The following is a 15,736-nucleotide window of genomic DNA, read 5'->3' on the forward strand; positions in this document are numbered from 1 at the left end:
TCTGTCTCATTGGATAGCCTGATGCAAAGGAGCTTGGGTTGCCCTCTAGGACGAGGAGACACGTTCCTGATGCCTGGCACCCCATCCCGCTACCCGATGGCCATTGGGTTTCGGAAGGGCCATGACACTGGGGAGCAAGGCCAGAACAACGAGATGGGGGTGACAGTCCTGATCATGGAGCCCATCCTGCGATTCCTGCAACTGCTCTGTGAGAACCACAACCGGGACCTGCAGGTTGGTTATGGGGTGCTGGGGATCAGGACAGAGGCCATGGGACTGGGGTGCGGGCTCTGAACCAGGTGGGTCCAAAAAGCCATCGCACCAGCCACTCTGTGCCTCAGTTTCCCCATCTGCAAAGGCTCCATCCCTGATGGATAATTTCTAGTGGTGTGGCTCTTCATGGCACAATTGCGTCTATAGAGCCGAGTGCTGCTCTCAGAGGTCTGGATGTTAACAGGGGTAGCCCCAATCCATTGAGCTGCAGCTGGAGGGGGTGTCAGGGAAGGGACCAGAACTCCCCCCACCAGATTGATGCTGCTCAGCCCCATAACCACAGGCTTTGCTCAACAGAACTTCCTCCGGTGCCAGAACAACAAAACCAACTACAACCTGGTGTGTGAGACGCTGCAGTTCCTGGACATCATGTGCGGCAGCACCACGGGCGGGCTGGGGCTGCTGGGCCTCTATATCAATGAGTACAACGTGGCCCTCATCACCCAGACCCTGGAGACCCTGACTGAATACTGCCAAGGGCCCTGCCATGAGAACCAGGTCTGTGGGTATCCCTGCAGCTCCGGGTCATTCGCGGCGTGCCTGGGGTGTTTTACCACTGATCTGGGATACCTTAGGGAGGAATTGGGTTGAATGGGTGGGAAAGCAGCAGGGACAGGGACAGCTTTTGGTTTCAGGGTGTGAACAGGAGCAGAACATGGGCAGCAGAGGATGCTGGGGTGCATGGTGATGATGCAGGGTTATGGGCTACTGCTTGGCGAGATAATAGTGATGCAAATGGGGGTTAAATAATTTAGTGGTGCAAACAGTGCCTTTTCCAGGGAGGGAAATGGGGCAGGGTCAGTGCTGTAGGCACGGCACCATTTCAGACCTGGGCAGACTGGCAGCATCCATGGGATAACACATTGCATTGCTCCGGCAGAGCTGCATCGTGACCCACGAGTCCAATGGGATCGATATCATCACAGCCCTCATCCTAAACGACATCAGCCCCCTTTGCAAGTACCGCATGGACCTGGTCCTGCAGCTGAAGGTAGGCAGAGCGTCGGGGCCACGTCTGTGTGCATCCCTGCATGGGCACCCCTCAGCAAGGGCTTCTCCTCGGCAGGACAATGCCTCCAAGCTCCTCCTGGCCCTCATGGAGAGCAGACACGACAGCGAGAACGCCGAGCGGATCCTCATCAGCCTCCGTCCGCAGGAACTGGTAAGGGCTGACAGTGAAACCCCCCCAGGCTGCTCCCCATTGCCGGAGCTCTTCTCCCTGCAGGTCCTGGTGCGGTTTTTGGTTTGCAGCCAGTAAGCATCTCCTCTGCCGTGCTGCTGGTCACTGCCACCTGCACAAGCAGCCTTGCCTAATGGTCTTCCCAGAGCCATTTGGTGCCAAGGGAGGAAAATGAGGCAAGCCCATTGTCCCTGTGCTGCCTTTCAGGTCGATGTGATTAAGAAGGCCTACCTGCAGGAGGAGGAGTGTGAGAACGCTGAGGTTTCCCCCCGGGAAGTTGGCCACAACATTTATATCCTGGCACTGCAGGTACGGAGCTGTGACAGCAGGGCCCATGGGGCTCCCCATGCTGAGCTGGGCTCCCGCTCATTGACTGCCCATGTTTCTCTATGTCTATTGACACCTCCTCTGGCCAGGCTGGTTCCTTGGGGAGCCGTGGCTGGGAAATGAGCTTTGGCTCCTATGGGAAGCCCTGGGCTCACCGGCTGCCTGCTCCCCTGCACATCCCATGTGCCGTGCCCATGTTCACAGCCAGCCCCTGCTCACCCAGCTATCGCTGTCCCTCTTCCAGCTGTCCCGGCACAACAAGTCTCTGCAGCAGCTCCTGAAGCCGGTGAAGCGAATCCAGGAGGAAGAGGAGGAGGGCATCTCATCCATGGTATGGAAAAGCTTCGGGAATGGAGGCAGAGTCCCTCTGAGCTACCCTGACCGGAGACTGCCAAGAGTCTCCCACCCCTGCTGAGCCACCCTGGGCTGTGTTGATTAAGATTCAATGGAGTTTGGTATTCCCCAGCAGGACTAAAGGCACACAGACTTAGCAGTGCCCTTGCAGCTGAAATTGCAAGTCTAAAGGCATTGCACCAAGCCCTGTCTATGGGGCTCAGCCATCAGGTGACATCCAGCTTGCTGGTGGCACTGATGGGGTCCTGCTGGTACCCACTTTCTCCCCTTCCCTTCAGAAGAGGAAAGGCTGAGTCCTTTGCTGTCGTTTCTTGCCTATCTACCTTAGATCCCAAATGAGATTCAGCAGTAATATGATTTCCCTGGGGTTTTGTGGGCATTGGTTTGTAATTTGTGGATTAGCAGCGTTTGGATGTAATTATTGCAGGGAATTGAATGTCTGCCACCTCGGGGAGGGCTCGTGCCCCTTTAGAGAAGCTTTAATTCATTTGCTTTCCCCTGAAACCTCATCAGCTTTGGTAGATTCTGAGGAACACAGCGTTGGAGCTGGAGCTGGCTCCTCGGCTGAGGCCACGCTCATCCTCTCTCCCTCTCCCACATCCCAGCTCAGCCTAAATAACAAGCAGCTGACGCAGATGCTGAAGTCGTCGGCGCCGGTGCAGGAGGAAGAGGAGGATCCGCTGGCCTATTATGAGAAACACACATCCCAGATTGAGGCAAGGCCTGTTCACTGCTGGGTTATCGATGTGCACGTGGCTGGTGAACCCCATGTGTGCTCTGACTGCCTTGTGCCGGTTACTTTGCACTGGGAGCCTTCCCGTCGCTGTGCCAGCAAAGCAGCAGACGGGTCCTTTGCTCTGCAGAGAGCTGAAGGCAAAGCAGAGCCCGTGAGGAGCTGAGGGAACAAACTGGCCCTGGATCCTTCCTTCTGCCCCCAGCAGCAGCGGGATGCGGCCAATGCAGCAGCCCCATCCTTGCATGTTGGGGTGCCTCCCCTTGCAGATGGGCCAGGAAGGGTTCACAGTGTCCCAGCTTCCCTCCAGCACAGCCAGGGCTGCCTCTGCTGGGTCCATGTGTAGTGTTACAGATGGGCTGGTGGCATTTGGATGATGCAGTGGGAGGGAGGAGGAGAAGGCACAGCAGGGTCTAGGAAAGAGGAAACTGAAGCATGGCAGGAGCAGGACCTGACGCAGCCTCCCCTGGCCCTGCTTCCTGCAGATTGTGCGCCTGGACCGCAGCATGGAGCAGATAATCTTCCCGGTGCCTGGCATCTGCGAGTTCCTCACCAAGGAGACCAAGTACCGGCTCTTCACCACCACGGAGCAGGACGAGCAGGGCAGCAAAGTCAGTGATTTCTTCGACCAGTCGTCCTTCCTGCACAACGAGATGGAATGGCAGAAGAAACTGCGCAGTAAGAGCAAAGCAGAGCTTGCCCTGCGCCTCCCCAGCCAGCGCGGCACTCCCAATAGCCCCTGCTGTGGAACCGGGAGGCAGCCCTACCTTTGGAAGGGCTGGAAAACCTGGAAATCACATCTCAGAGCTCCATGTGCTCTGTAGAGCACAACACACGTGGCAGTGTGCAGGGAGTGGAGGTGCACTGAGATCCCAGAGGTGGATTTCCTCCATCCCTGTTAGTGCAATTCCTTGGTAGTGTGAAATGCATCTTAGAGCACATTGCCTGGGGTTTTCCCCTGGAAAGCCCTCTCTTCATTTGTGTTCAGTTGCCTTCTCCTAAGCCAGGATCTCATAGCTACATATGGAAAATGAAACCTGGTTTTCTGCACCCTGCAGGCCTGGTTCGGTGCTTTCAGGGCTGCATGGAGACGGAAATCCTGGATTAAAATAACAGGAGCTCAATGGAGTCACACTATAAATACTGTGATGCCGCTAAGGAGGAGCGTAGCAGCTCTGAAAACACTCGCGGGTCCAGTCAAAACTATCTCAGGAATTCAGCAGGAAACGAGTTTCCAGCTTGGATGGGAAATTGTTGGCTGGGTCTCCTGGGAGCGAGCGCCAGCACCAAAAACACAAAGGCACTGTTGTTGTGAAGGACGTCAGAGGTGGGAGATGGGGAGGAGGGAGAGGAGGAGGATGGAGCTGAGTTGATTCCAAGGTGCCAGAGCAGGTCGAAGGGCTGAGAAGGCAAGAACCATGAGCAGTAACTCTGTGAAGTTCCTATGCCAGCACATGAGGAGGGAGGTTATATTCATGTTTGGAAGGATGCGGGGGGCGAGGGCCCCTGCGGCAGAGCCCTTGGGATGTCTGCGAGCACAAAGCCTGGCACGAGGCTGGCTGAGATTGGTGTCTGCCTCCTCTCCCTCCAGGCATGCCGCTGATGTACTGGTTCTCCCGCAGAATGACGCTCTGGGGGAGCATTTCCTTCAACCTGGCTGTCTTCATCAACATAATCATTGCTTTCTTCTACCCCTATGTCGAAGCCACTTCCATGGGTAAGTGCCCCAGCAAATGCTGCTCCTCAAGGAGGAAGAGAAAGGGGACCTGCACGTGCAGGAAGACTGGCCCCCTTACCTGTACTTCCATACCCTCAGTCTCCTTTTGACTCCTAAAGCCCTGAGTTCTTTCTGCTGGAAGAGATTGAGTCAAGATTTCAGTTCCCAGCCCTTCCACTGCTTCCTTCTTAGGGAAGGGTCTTTTCCCTGGGCTGTGCTTTCCCATATGTAAAATGGGGAAGCAATGACAGAGATGTACCTGCTGCCGGGCAAAGCCTCCATCATTTACAGCGGTGTTGAGATCTCACATAAAAGATGTTAGAAAAATGTTATCAGTAAGAAAATCTTAATCAATAGCGGTCCTTGCAGTCAAGCATCATTTATCTTTAGCCCCTCTGAGCATCAGCACATTGGTTTTCCTGGGCAGTTTGGACAGCAGCAGTGTCTCATTGGCAGCATCTAATCTCATACCATTTAATTGCTGTGGGTCTTCTCTTCCCAGGAGTGCTGGATTCCCCCCTGATCTCACTGCTCTTCTGGATCCTGATCTGCTTCTCCATCATGGCCTTATTCACCAAGCGCTATGGGGTCAGACCGCTCCTCGTGGCACTGATCTTACGGTCTATCTATTACTTGGGGATTGGACTCACTCTGAACATACTGGGAGCTCTCAATGTAAGTGCTCCATGCCCTGGAAAACCAGCGTAGGAACACAGGAGGCTGTTCTGCATTCATAACGTGCAGCAAACCCCCTTCCATCCCATTTCTGGTTGCTCCCCAGCTGACCAACAAGATTGTGTTCGTGGTGAGCTTCGTGGGCAATCGCGGGACCTTCATCCGCGGCTACAAGGCCATGATCATGGATGTGGAATTCCTTTACCACGTTGGCTACATCGTGACGAGCGTCCTGGGACTGTTTGTGCACGAGCTCTTCTACAGCATCCTGGTACAATAAATGCAGATGTCTGGGGCACGGAGGTAGCCTTTCTGCCCCATTAGAATCTAGAAGGTTCCTGTGGCACCGTCCAGGGGCTGATAGGTAGCAGCAATGAGTTCACTGTGCTCTAATCTTTGCCTAGGCTGATCTTCTGCCTTCTGACAGTATCTATTACTGTCTCCCCTCTGGTCTTTTGCTCTCTAATCTCTGCTGTGCACTTTATCTGCGTCAGCTGGGAGACAACGTGAGCTGGTGAGGGCAGAGGCAGGGTGCATGTGTCCTATTCTTGGCTCCCGCACTGTGCCCAAGTCGCTTCATTCTTCTCTGCTTCCCTTCAGTAAGCTGGGAAACTTAAACTATGAGAGTTTGTCAAGGTGTGCTAAGGCATCCGGAAGCTCAGGATGAAAGGGCCATAGGTAGGCCAGGCATTCTCAAAGAACACCCCGCGGCAATTCTTTGCTCCTGGGTCCTTTCAGCTCTTTGACTTGATCTACCGCGAGGAGACCTTGTTTAATGTCATCAAAAGCGTGACGCGGAACGGGCGCTCCATCCTGCTGACAGCCCTCCTGGCTCTCATCCTCGTCTACCTCTTCTCCATCGTCGGCTTCCTGTTCCTGAAGGATGACTTCATCCTGGAGGTGGACCGGCTGCCGGACAGCAAAGCCAAAGGTGGTTCACCCCTGCCCTCGCTGGCTGCGGTGCTTGGGCTTGAGAGGGGCTGAGCAGAGCATGGGTCCCCTTCTGCAGCATCCCCCCAGTGCGAAGCACACACGTGTCTGTGTGCGTGTGTCATGGGTAGCACATGGGTTTGGGCTTGCCTGTGCTGAGCTGGGGACCTTGTGCTGCAGAGAGCAGGGGTTTGGGGTTGGGAGTGATTGCAGAGAAGGGGGGGGACAGCTACAAATGACATTTTAGATCTCACTGAAACTTGGGCAAAAGATTCAAAGCCTGAAAAAGGCTTGGAAAATGTGGAGTGAGGAGCTTTACCAAAGCAAGCTGATGCTCTGACGAGGCTGCGGCCTCTTTTACTTGCAGATGACCCCTTGGGGATGCAAAGGAACATGGAGACCTTCATGGAGTCATGCAGCAGTGACCAAGTTAGCTGCTCTGCTGTGCCCACTGCCTTGGAAGGTAAGCGAGCTCATTAGGAAGGTTGGCTCTGTTAGTGGCAAAGTAGGTTGGCTGCCTTTGTCAGCAAGCTCAGAAAATTCCCAGCTTTCCCAAAGTGGAAACAAGCAACCCACTTCTGGCATGTATTAGGCAAGAGGCCCACAAGTTTTGCACTGACCCTGGCACAAAAGATGTTGAAGCAGATTCAATTTAGTCATAAAGAAAGTGGGAGCTTCGGGAGCACTCGGCCAAACACCTCCACAGCAAAGAGCAAGCTGGAGGCTCGGCTGGGGAGTTGCTGGTGGGAGATCCGCGGCTCCCCTGCATCCCTGCAGCAGGAGTCATCCGGCAGCTCTGCATTCTTTGTCAGCCCTCTCTGTGCTCTGAGTCTTTGCTCTCATTTCCCTCTCCGGTGTCCCAGAAGCAGAGGCGGAGCAGTGGGAACGCGCCTGCGACACGCTGCTCATGTGCATCGTCACGGTGCTGAACCATGGGCTGAGGAACGGCGGCGGCGTGGGGGACATCCTGCGGAAGCCGTCCAAGGATGTGAGTTTGGGCAGCACATGGGAGCCCGTCCTCTTGCTGCATCTGTGCCCTGCACACCCCCATGGAACATGGGACCCTTCCAGCTCCATCCCCACGCTGTCCTCCAGTGCTGCCTCCTCTTCCCCATCACACCTTCATTCCCTGTCAGCGGGGTACCCTTAAGCACATGGCCTGTGTAACAAGGCAGCATGGTTGGAGTGGCTGGAGGAGAGGCGTGTGAGAGACACATTTATCCCTTTCATCTATTACAGGAGTCCTTGTTTCCTGCTCGGGTTGTCTATGACCTCCTCTTCTTCTTCATTGTCATTATCATTGTCCTTAACCTCATCTTTGGGGTCATTATTGACACCTTTGCTGATCTGAGGAGTGAGAAGCAAAAGAAGGAAGAGATACTGAAGACAACCTGTTTCATATGTGGTGAGTGCAGGGACCTCAGCGTGTGGGAACTGCCCCAAAGCTCTTCCTCCTTCCTAAGGCTGGGAGAAGGGGAGAAGTTTCAGCTGGTTTCTGGTTATCATTTGGTTCACAGCAAACCTTCAGTGTAGTCACTGATGGGACACTGCAGTGTGAGGAGGCTTAAGCAAGGACACAAGCTGAGAGGGGAAATTATCTGTCTTGTTCCTCCCCTCCTGTTAATGAGCTATTAAACTAAACCACCACATTGTGGAGTTCATGTTGCCGTGTATCTGTGACTCCTGAGACCATCGTTTAGCCAGTGGGAAAAAAAAGCATCATATTCCTGAAGAAATAAGATACAGAAAATGTTCTGGAATCCTTCAGTCATGGGAAGGCATCCAAAAAAAAAGGAATACCCCATTAAGTCTGGCTGCTTTTTTCTTTAAAGATCCACTGGGTGCATTTTATGCTCTTAGATACATAGGCAGAACACAGAGCTGGTAGTACTTTAAATAGCAGCCTCCTGAATACTCAACTGGGTTATTTCCCCCATTTTGAGTGCTTGTTATGTGCTAAATGCCAACTAATCATTAAAATCACTTCTTGAAAGTCACACCTGGGAGAGGATGCAACCATCTGGCTTCCTTTCACAGGCCTTTGCTTGCTCACTTCTTACCTTCTCTCCTCCCCATCTCCTCCTATCACCTCGTCCCATCCCACCTGCCTTTCCCAGGGCTCGAAAGGGACAAGTTCGACAACAAGACCGTGTCCTTTGAAGAGCATATTAAATATGAGCACAACATGTGGAACTACTTATACTTCATAGTGCTGGTGCGAGTGAAGAACAAGACAGACTACACAGGGCCAGAGAGTTACGTGGCGCAGATGATAAAGGTACGGCTCCTCTCTGGGCAGCTCTTTCACTGCTGCAACCTGCCTACTGCGGGGAGTAGTTGGGAACAAGGGGCTTGCCAGAGAAAAACAGTTTGAGAAGGAGCTTTTGGAAAGTATTTAGTAACACTCTTGTGCCTTCGCTCTTTCTTAGCTGGTTATTTCCACTTCGCAGTCTCAGCCAACAACACTATTTGATGTTTTGTACTGTGTATTGAAGGATTGAACCAAGGGCAGAACCAAGCAGTAGGGAGTGTGACTTCAAGGTGATTTCAAGACAAGAAGAGAGGGAAAGGAAATCTAGGGGAAAAAACACCTTCTGAACTTAAGCCCAGAAGGCTGTAAGAGAAAAAACACCTTGAAGTGCCCCATTCATGGGGAATTTGCACAGATAGAGACCAGATGAGCCTTTGGGAACTTCTTTAATCCTTAAGCACAGGCAGGCTTCCTGTGACATCCTATCAGGTCTCTTCCTTCCTCCCCTCCCACTCTCATTCTCACCTTTCCAGAACAAGAACCTTGACTGGTTCCCCCGGATGCGAGCCATGTCTCTGGTCAGCAATGAAGGGGAAGGGGAACAGAATGAGATCCGGAATCTTCAAGACAAACTCAATACCACGATGAAGCTGGTGTCCCATCTCACCTCCCAGCTGAACGAGCTGAAGGAACAGGTATTAAACACTTTGAAAACAGGAACACTTGAGGAACATCTGACTAAAACCCTGCTGCCCTTACTAAAATAGTCACCGACTGCATGGAACAGGCAAGCACCCAGTACAACTTCAGAGACAAAGCAAAGGGTTCCTGCAACCCTTTTGGTGGGGGGTCAGGGACACTTGGGGCTTTCTGATCCTTAACTTCCTCATCAGCTGGAGTCCAACTCAGGCATTTTGGGCAGAGGCTTAAAGCAGCCTAGGCAGTCCCACACTTGAGCTGTGTCAGTGAGCAGAAAGGCAGCCTGGTTTCCTACCTCACCTGTGTCCTTGTTTGAACTCCAGATGACAGAGCAACGGAAGCGCAGACAAAGGATGGGATTTGTGGATGTCCAGAATACCATGAACCACTGAGACACAGCCGAAGCACTGGCTTCATCCACCGAGGGACTGCGCTATGCATCAGCTACGAGGCTGCTTATTCCTGGCTTCCATGCGTGGCTGTTGCTGTCGGGGAGGGATGGACCATGCCGTTTCCCATAGAGTGCTTGTAAGCAATTCAGGAGCCAGGGGCTGACCAGGATTCCTCACAATACCTGGACCCACACGTTACTCTAATGCCCTTGTAGGAGGATAAATTATACAAGACTTTTATCCCTCATTGCAATAACTCTTTATTTTGCAAATGTGGAGGGTTGTATCTTTATCTCCATGCGCTGCATTCTGAGGGCCTCCACCTCGGGTGTAGTGCAAGTAGCTGTAGGGCTGCAATATTTAACTTATTCCAAGAGTGGCACTAGTACACGTGGATCTTTGCAAACCAGCCATCGTTATTTGCTGTACCTGCTCCATGCTGATCCCTCTCCATTTAAAGAATTCTGTTCATCACTGGGGTGCAGTAAAGAGAAGCTGAACTCAAGGAGATGGATTTGTTAATTTAACTCACCAGATGAGTACCCAAGCTTGTACTAGTGTGAACTAGTCCTTTTTTTCCTTCTGTGGACCAAGAGTATCTGGGCAGTAGTAGTAGGAGAGTGCAGGTTTACAGGAGTTCACTGTGAAGGGGTGTCCTGTGTTTTAGTTTCATCTCTGGTGTAATGTTTTACCTTTTTTTGTTGTTATTGTTGTTACTTAAGAACTGAAGTGTAAGTTGCCTTAACTAAATTAAATACAAAATCACGTTATAATAAAAACTTAAACATGGTCAAGAAAGCTCCCTTCCTGTGCACTCTGCTATGTAATGGGGTTGTTACACAGAGATGCAGAACAGGCCAAGGACCTGAAGCCAAACCCGAGCTGTATTACCCAAGGTGCTCCACAACCCAGTGCTCTCAGCTCCAGCTGTTAAACATTAACATGTAGTACGATGCTCCAGTCAGAAGAAGAATCCTACCTTGAACACCAGCCCTGTTTTCTGAAGCTTTGGATTGGAGCCTGCTGCAAAGTTTCAAATTCTTTCAGTACTTGCCAGGAAAACACTGTTCAAATACATAAAAAGCACATAAAAAGGAGCAGCTGCTGGTGCTGCCTGGAGCCAAGCAGCGTCCTGGCAGAGCTGTGTTCTAGACACTCATCCTGCCCAAGCCAAGCAGTGCTGCAGGCATCCCAGCTCCAGCCTCTGCCTCCCGAGAATAGACACTGATGCAAGCATTAAAGCTTTAAAAAGGAATTAAAATAGGCCACAGCAATGGACTAATCACAGCTGAAATCTGTTTATGGCCCTATACACCAACATGTCATTAAAACCTATCTTTAGCCCTCAGATACGCAGTAACCCACAGAACCTTCTTATCATACTGAAAGAAAGCTGCACACAGCTACCTTGACTCACAACACACCCCAGCAGCATCTGATTGAAATCTCAGTTAAACTCTTGCACCACTCCACTGTCACCATGGTGAACAATCACCCTTGGGCCTCTCCTGTGTCTTCTCAAAAGGAAAACAAATGTGATGGGTAAAGTATCCCTCCCTCAATTTCACTATTACCAGTGCTAACACACAGAAACACAAGCATAGCTACGTTTTCACATCACTACTGTTACCTTCACAAGCACATTTAAAGCTAACATGGTTGCACCTACTGCCTCTGTGCATCTCCTGGTTGTTCCATTTCTCGTAATACAAAGGATCACCTCTAACACCACTAAGATCTTTGCACTACATTGCTCCAGTAAAGTTCCAGCACAATGTGTTAGGCATGGCCTAGATTTTCAGCAAAGAGGGGGCACTAGATATGAAGGGTGTAAGGCTGAACAAAAATGCTGTTGCTAAGAGGAATAAATGGTTTTATTCATCATGGCAACGTACAGTGTTCAGGAATATATACAGTGGAGAATTGGAGCTGGCCTATCACTTGGAGTCCTCCTCAGGTTTCTTGGCATAAAACTTTTCTCGCAGCTTTTTCCACGTCCCTTTTTTCATGTCTTCCATCTGTTGCAGAACGTCTGCAAAAGGAGAAAAGAGAGAGCTGGGGAAAGAGGAAGAAAAGCAGAAAAGCAAAGGAATGAAAAGCCCTCTTGTAACAGCTCTGCTTTACATATATTTTCCTTTGCTTTCATCTTAATGAATTTCTATTTCCGGGCCTGAAGCAAGTTTGTTTTCTGTTCCAATCCATTGTGCAGGGAGTCTCTTATCACTAACAACTAATATTCAGTTTCCACACACTGCAAAGTCAGGAACTGGAGCAGAACAAAGCTGCACTAGCTTCCTGCACTGCACTTAATAAATGATCTGGCTGAGAGTATTTCTGCCTCATGGTACCCTGTTTCTCTCAAAGTCTAATACAAAAAACCACTGAAGGGAACTTGAACATGGTGAAACAGAAGCCAAACTACATTTTGGAATGACACAGTGAATGTGCCTACCTTTCACACAGTTCCTGCAATATGATGTCAAAGAGCCCTTGCAAACTCTTTGCTGTTCCTGCCCAGTGCAAACTACAATTGACTTTTCACCCTGACAGATTAGTGAAGATCTTCTCAATTACTCCTGAACTTACTCCTCATTAAACATCCCAATATACTTGCACGGCAGTCCCATTTTGCCCTTTAGTCACAGGTGTTCAGTAGGAGTGAACACTACAAAGACTAGAATGTACTTCATCTCCTGCACTGACTTATTCTCAGATCAAGCAGAGTGTCAGTACCTGTTGCTAGTATCATCTTGCAATCTTCTACTGTCACTCCTGTGAAGTTTGTGTCTTTCAGGCGTGGATACTGCACAAGGGAGCAAGTAGGCGAGAGAAGGAGAGAGAAAGAAAAGGATGTTACTTGTAGCGCATTATAAAAGGTAAAAAAGTCACCATAGGGTACAATCTGAGTTCAGTGTCAGTCGAGCTCTAGGAATTCTGTTCATCCATACCAAGAACTGTCCATACATGCCACAGAGGCCAAGATGTCTGCAGCCTTCCTGGAGTGACCAAAGGCACCAGGTCATGCTGCATCCACCCAACTGCTCATTTGTCTGACATTCCCAGAAATCCTGCTGGGAAGAGGCAGCCAATGCCAGAGGAAGGTGGTGACTCACCCCCTAAGAGAGGAATGATGGCTAATGCCAAAGCTCACCTTATTTTTGTAGTAGTTGGTGTGGATTCTGACTAAGCTCTCATACATTTGGTCGCAGTTCTCAGGGTCAGCAATCTGGAAAGGGGTAAAAGTATTACATGAGTGTTACTTTAAACCTCCACAGCAAAACCCACCTCGCTTCAAGATTGTGAGAAGGACAGTCAAGGAGCACCTTTGGTGACTTCCCAGTGCAATGTAGGATGCTGGCGACCCCTACTCTGCTGCTCCCGAATGCAGCTCATTTTTTTTCCCCTCTGCTTCTCACCAGCTTGGTGAATAAAGAGGCGTGTGATTTCCAGAATGAACCTTAAACTCTGGTCAAAAAGGTTTGACAGGTCAACCCTGAATACACAGTTCATGAGAATAGTGCTGGACAGCTTTCTCACATCTGTAGCACTGTGAAATGTGCAAGACTTCTTGCTCAAAGGCCAGTTTTGCCTCCTGTTTGATTCTAAAGCATCAACTAGAAACACGTATCAGGATGGAAGGTAGAGAATCATGTACCAGGATGGAAGGTAGAAAATCCCGGCGCAGGCTAAAACTACTTATAACTGATTAGGGAAAAGCAGCATGAAAGACACTGCACAGCTTGTGAAGGGTAAATGGATTTCTATTTTGGTCTAGTAGGTTGGAAAGATCTTGCTAACAACTAAACCTCTGCTAGGTGCCTCTGCCTTGCAAAGCCATCGAGTTAGCAGCGTGGCTGGCACGTCAGCTTGGTTTTCTGCTTTACAGTGGGGGCCAACTTGACCAGAACGCTGCATTGCTGCCCAATGACATCAAACATAAATGATTCAAACGGATACATGAACAGGAATAGCATCAACAGAAGCATGTCAGGATAAAATGACAAGGCTCGTCTGTCCTTGAAACACTGACTCAGGTTCAGCACAGGGCGGGTAATGCCTCCTCTGCACAAGCTATAGGACTAAAGCAAGGCTCTTCTTATTCAGTAGGTAAAGGCTGCTGCAGGAGAGAGGATACATGGACAGACAGGCAAGAGTAAGCACCATCACAATGCAGATCATCTTCAGCTTAACCTATCTTGCAGTTACAGCTCAAATGACCCTGCTAATGTTTCAGTAATGATAGCAGCAACAGCTATTAAATGAGCAGCAGAAACAGCATTCCCCCACCCTGTACAATCAGCAAATCTTACTCCACATGAATAAACCAGACATTATCCTGGTTAAGTATCCTTTACGGTTTCAGTTCTTCTCTCAGACATTCCTCCTGCGACAGCCAGTACATTTCCTTAGCTATATTAAGCCTTCATACATACAAATAGACATCAGTGCTGCAGGCATCAATTTAGCTTTTCAAGATGAGTGGCAGCTTTGGAACATTTTAGCCAATTGGTGCAGCACATTCAGCTGTCCTGAGCACATAGGAAAGCAATAAGCACTCTCCGAAATGTCTGCTGCAGACTATTCTGGTGACCAATAGAGAATTAGGTACCTATAATGGTCCCTTGAAGTAGAAAACACGTATCTGGAACGTTTTTATGCTGAGAAAAGGTGCTTTTACACTCCACAGCAACACCTGCATGCCTCTAAAGGTCTGCAGCCCAAGTCAAGCATCGACTTGTCTGATTTATTTCAGCACCAAAGCCTAAACTCCAATACAATTACACTGTAGCTGGAATCCAATTTTACAACTCCTGCATCCTAACAATGCCAAGCAGTGCTGCTTTTCACTATGTACTCACACCACACCAGCATCACGGTGAGCAGAACACACAACCCAATTCCAGCACAGACAAAGGCACGGTGCTTTTTTCCCCACTGCCACAAGCACAGGAGAGGGGTTCTCCAAAGCACACGGTGCACATGGTGCAAGAACAGGGTATAAACCACAGCTTCCCCTAAGTGAGGGGGACCTGTTGGAGTGAGTGCAGAGGAGGCCATGGAGATGCTGCGAGGGCTGGAGCAGCTCTGCTCTGGAGCCAGGCTGAGAGAGCTGGGCTGGGGCAGCCTGGAGAAGAGAAGGCTCCTGAAGGGGAGACCTGAGAGCAGCTCCAGTGCCTAAAGGGGCTACAGGAAAGCTGGAGAGGGGCTTGGGACAAGGGCCTGTAGGGACAGGCCAAGGGGAATGGCTTGAACCTGCCAGAGGGGAGACTGAGATGAGCTCTTAGGCAGAAGCTCTTCCCTGTGAGGGTGCTGAGGCACTGGCACAGGGTGCCCAGAGAAGCTGTGGCTGCCCCATCCCTGGCAGTGTTCAAGGCCAGGTTGGACACAGGGGCTTGGAGCAAGCTGCTCTAGTGGAAGGGGTCCCTGCCCGTGGTAGAGGGTTGGAGCTGGAGGAGCTTTAAGGTCCCTTCCAACCCGAACTCCGGTTTGTGCCTCACAGAACCCGTTAAACCGCGCGGGTCAGAGGCGCCTGCGCGGCCCAGGCTCCGCCTCGCTCCTCCCGGAGGAGGCCGCCACCGCCCTCACCTGCGTGTTCTCGCCCTCGCGGAAGGCCTGCGCCACCCGCTGCCGCAGGAACGCGCCCAGGTCCCGCTGCCGCTTCGTGTCCTCCACCGGCCACTCCTCGCACAGCTTCAGGAACCGCCGGTACCGGCTGGCGGCCATCGCGCCTCACGTGGCCTACGGCGGCCGAGACGGGCCCGGCGGCGGCCGCGCAGGCGCAGCGCGGCGGGGAACGGGCGCGGGTCGGACGGGGAGCGGCGGACGGGCGGGCTCGGGGGCGCTCATTGCGCTGCTGCCGGCAGCGCTCCGGGTGCCCGCAGCCTGCCCCGTGTGTCTGGAGGCAGCGATCGGAGCCTGGCTTCGGGATGGCCCTCGCTGTGCGGCGGCAGAGGAATCCCGCTCCCGCAGGGACGCAGCCCGGGACGGCGCTTGGTGATGGTGTGGTGAGGGGTGAAAAGGAAGGGAGCGGGATGGCTTCTGCTGCTGAAGCACCAGATGGGATCAGAGGATCCCGGACTGGTTTGTGCTGGAAGGGACCTTAAAGCTCATCGAGCTCCAACCCCTGCCACGGGCAGGGACACCTTCCACTGGAGCAGCTTGCTCCAAGCCCCTGTGTCCAACCTGGCCTTGAACACTGCCAGGG

The 15,736-nt window shown here is 51.5% G+C and overlaps 2 protein-coding genes across 3 annotated transcripts in view; one reads left to right on the forward strand and one right to left on the reverse strand.

Moving 5' to 3' along the window:
• Window positions 1-10,329, forward strand: part of ITPR3 (inositol 1,4,5-trisphosphate receptor type 3) — a 36,737-nt gene extending 26,408 nt beyond the window's left edge. Inside the window, exons 41-58 of one of the 2 annotated variants that reach the window (XM_080633052.1) lie at window positions 50-234; window positions 571-771; window positions 1,154-1,264; window positions 1,340-1,435; window positions 1,661-1,762; window positions 2,025-2,111; window positions 2,740-2,850; window positions 3,353-3,545; window positions 4,459-4,584; window positions 5,087-5,259; window positions 5,366-5,530; window positions 5,998-6,190; window positions 6,557-6,652; window positions 7,053-7,177; window positions 7,429-7,594; window positions 8,307-8,467; window positions 8,974-9,135; window positions 9,463-10,329. In XM_080633052.1, the coding sequence (XP_080489178.1) occupies window positions 50-234; window positions 571-771; window positions 1,154-1,264; window positions 1,340-1,435; window positions 1,661-1,762; window positions 2,025-2,111; window positions 2,740-2,850; window positions 3,353-3,545; window positions 4,459-4,584; window positions 5,087-5,259; window positions 5,366-5,530; window positions 5,998-6,190; window positions 6,557-6,652; window positions 7,053-7,177; window positions 7,429-7,594; window positions 8,307-8,467; window positions 8,974-9,135; window positions 9,463-9,531 (2,522 nt within the window). In that variant the 3' untranslated portion in view covers window positions 9,532-10,329. Of the gene's footprint in view, window positions 1-49; window positions 235-570; window positions 772-1,153; window positions 1,265-1,339; window positions 1,436-1,660; window positions 1,763-2,024; window positions 2,112-2,739; window positions 2,851-3,352; window positions 3,546-4,458; window positions 4,585-5,086; window positions 5,260-5,365; window positions 5,531-5,997; window positions 6,191-6,556; window positions 6,653-7,052; window positions 7,205-7,428; window positions 7,595-8,306; window positions 8,468-8,973; window positions 9,136-9,462 lie in introns of those variants that run through there. The other variant, XR_013958355.1, reaches the window with a different exon arrangement.
• Window positions 10,330-10,555: 226 nt separating this feature from the next.
• Window positions 10,556-15,269, reverse strand: UQCC2 (ubiquinol-cytochrome c reductase complex assembly factor 2). The gene is made up of 5 exons (XM_080633152.1): window positions 15,118-15,269; window positions 12,683-12,757; window positions 12,265-12,334; window positions 11,427-11,563; window positions 10,556-10,595 (listed from the first exon to the last, which is right to left on the reverse strand). Exons 1-4 carry the CDS (start codon window positions 15,253-15,255, stop codon window positions 11,469-11,471), a joined length of 378 nt encoding a protein of 125 aa, XP_080489278.1. The 5' UTR covers window positions 15,256-15,269; the 3' UTR covers window positions 10,556-10,595; window positions 11,427-11,468.
• Window positions 15,270-15,736: the final 467 nt, after the last annotated feature.

This window comes from Psittacula echo, assembly GCF_963264785.1.
Source record: "Psittacula echo genome assembly, chromosome: 22".
Lineage (NCBI taxonomy): Eukaryota > Metazoa > Chordata > Aves > Psittaciformes > Psittacidae > Psittacula > Psittacula echo.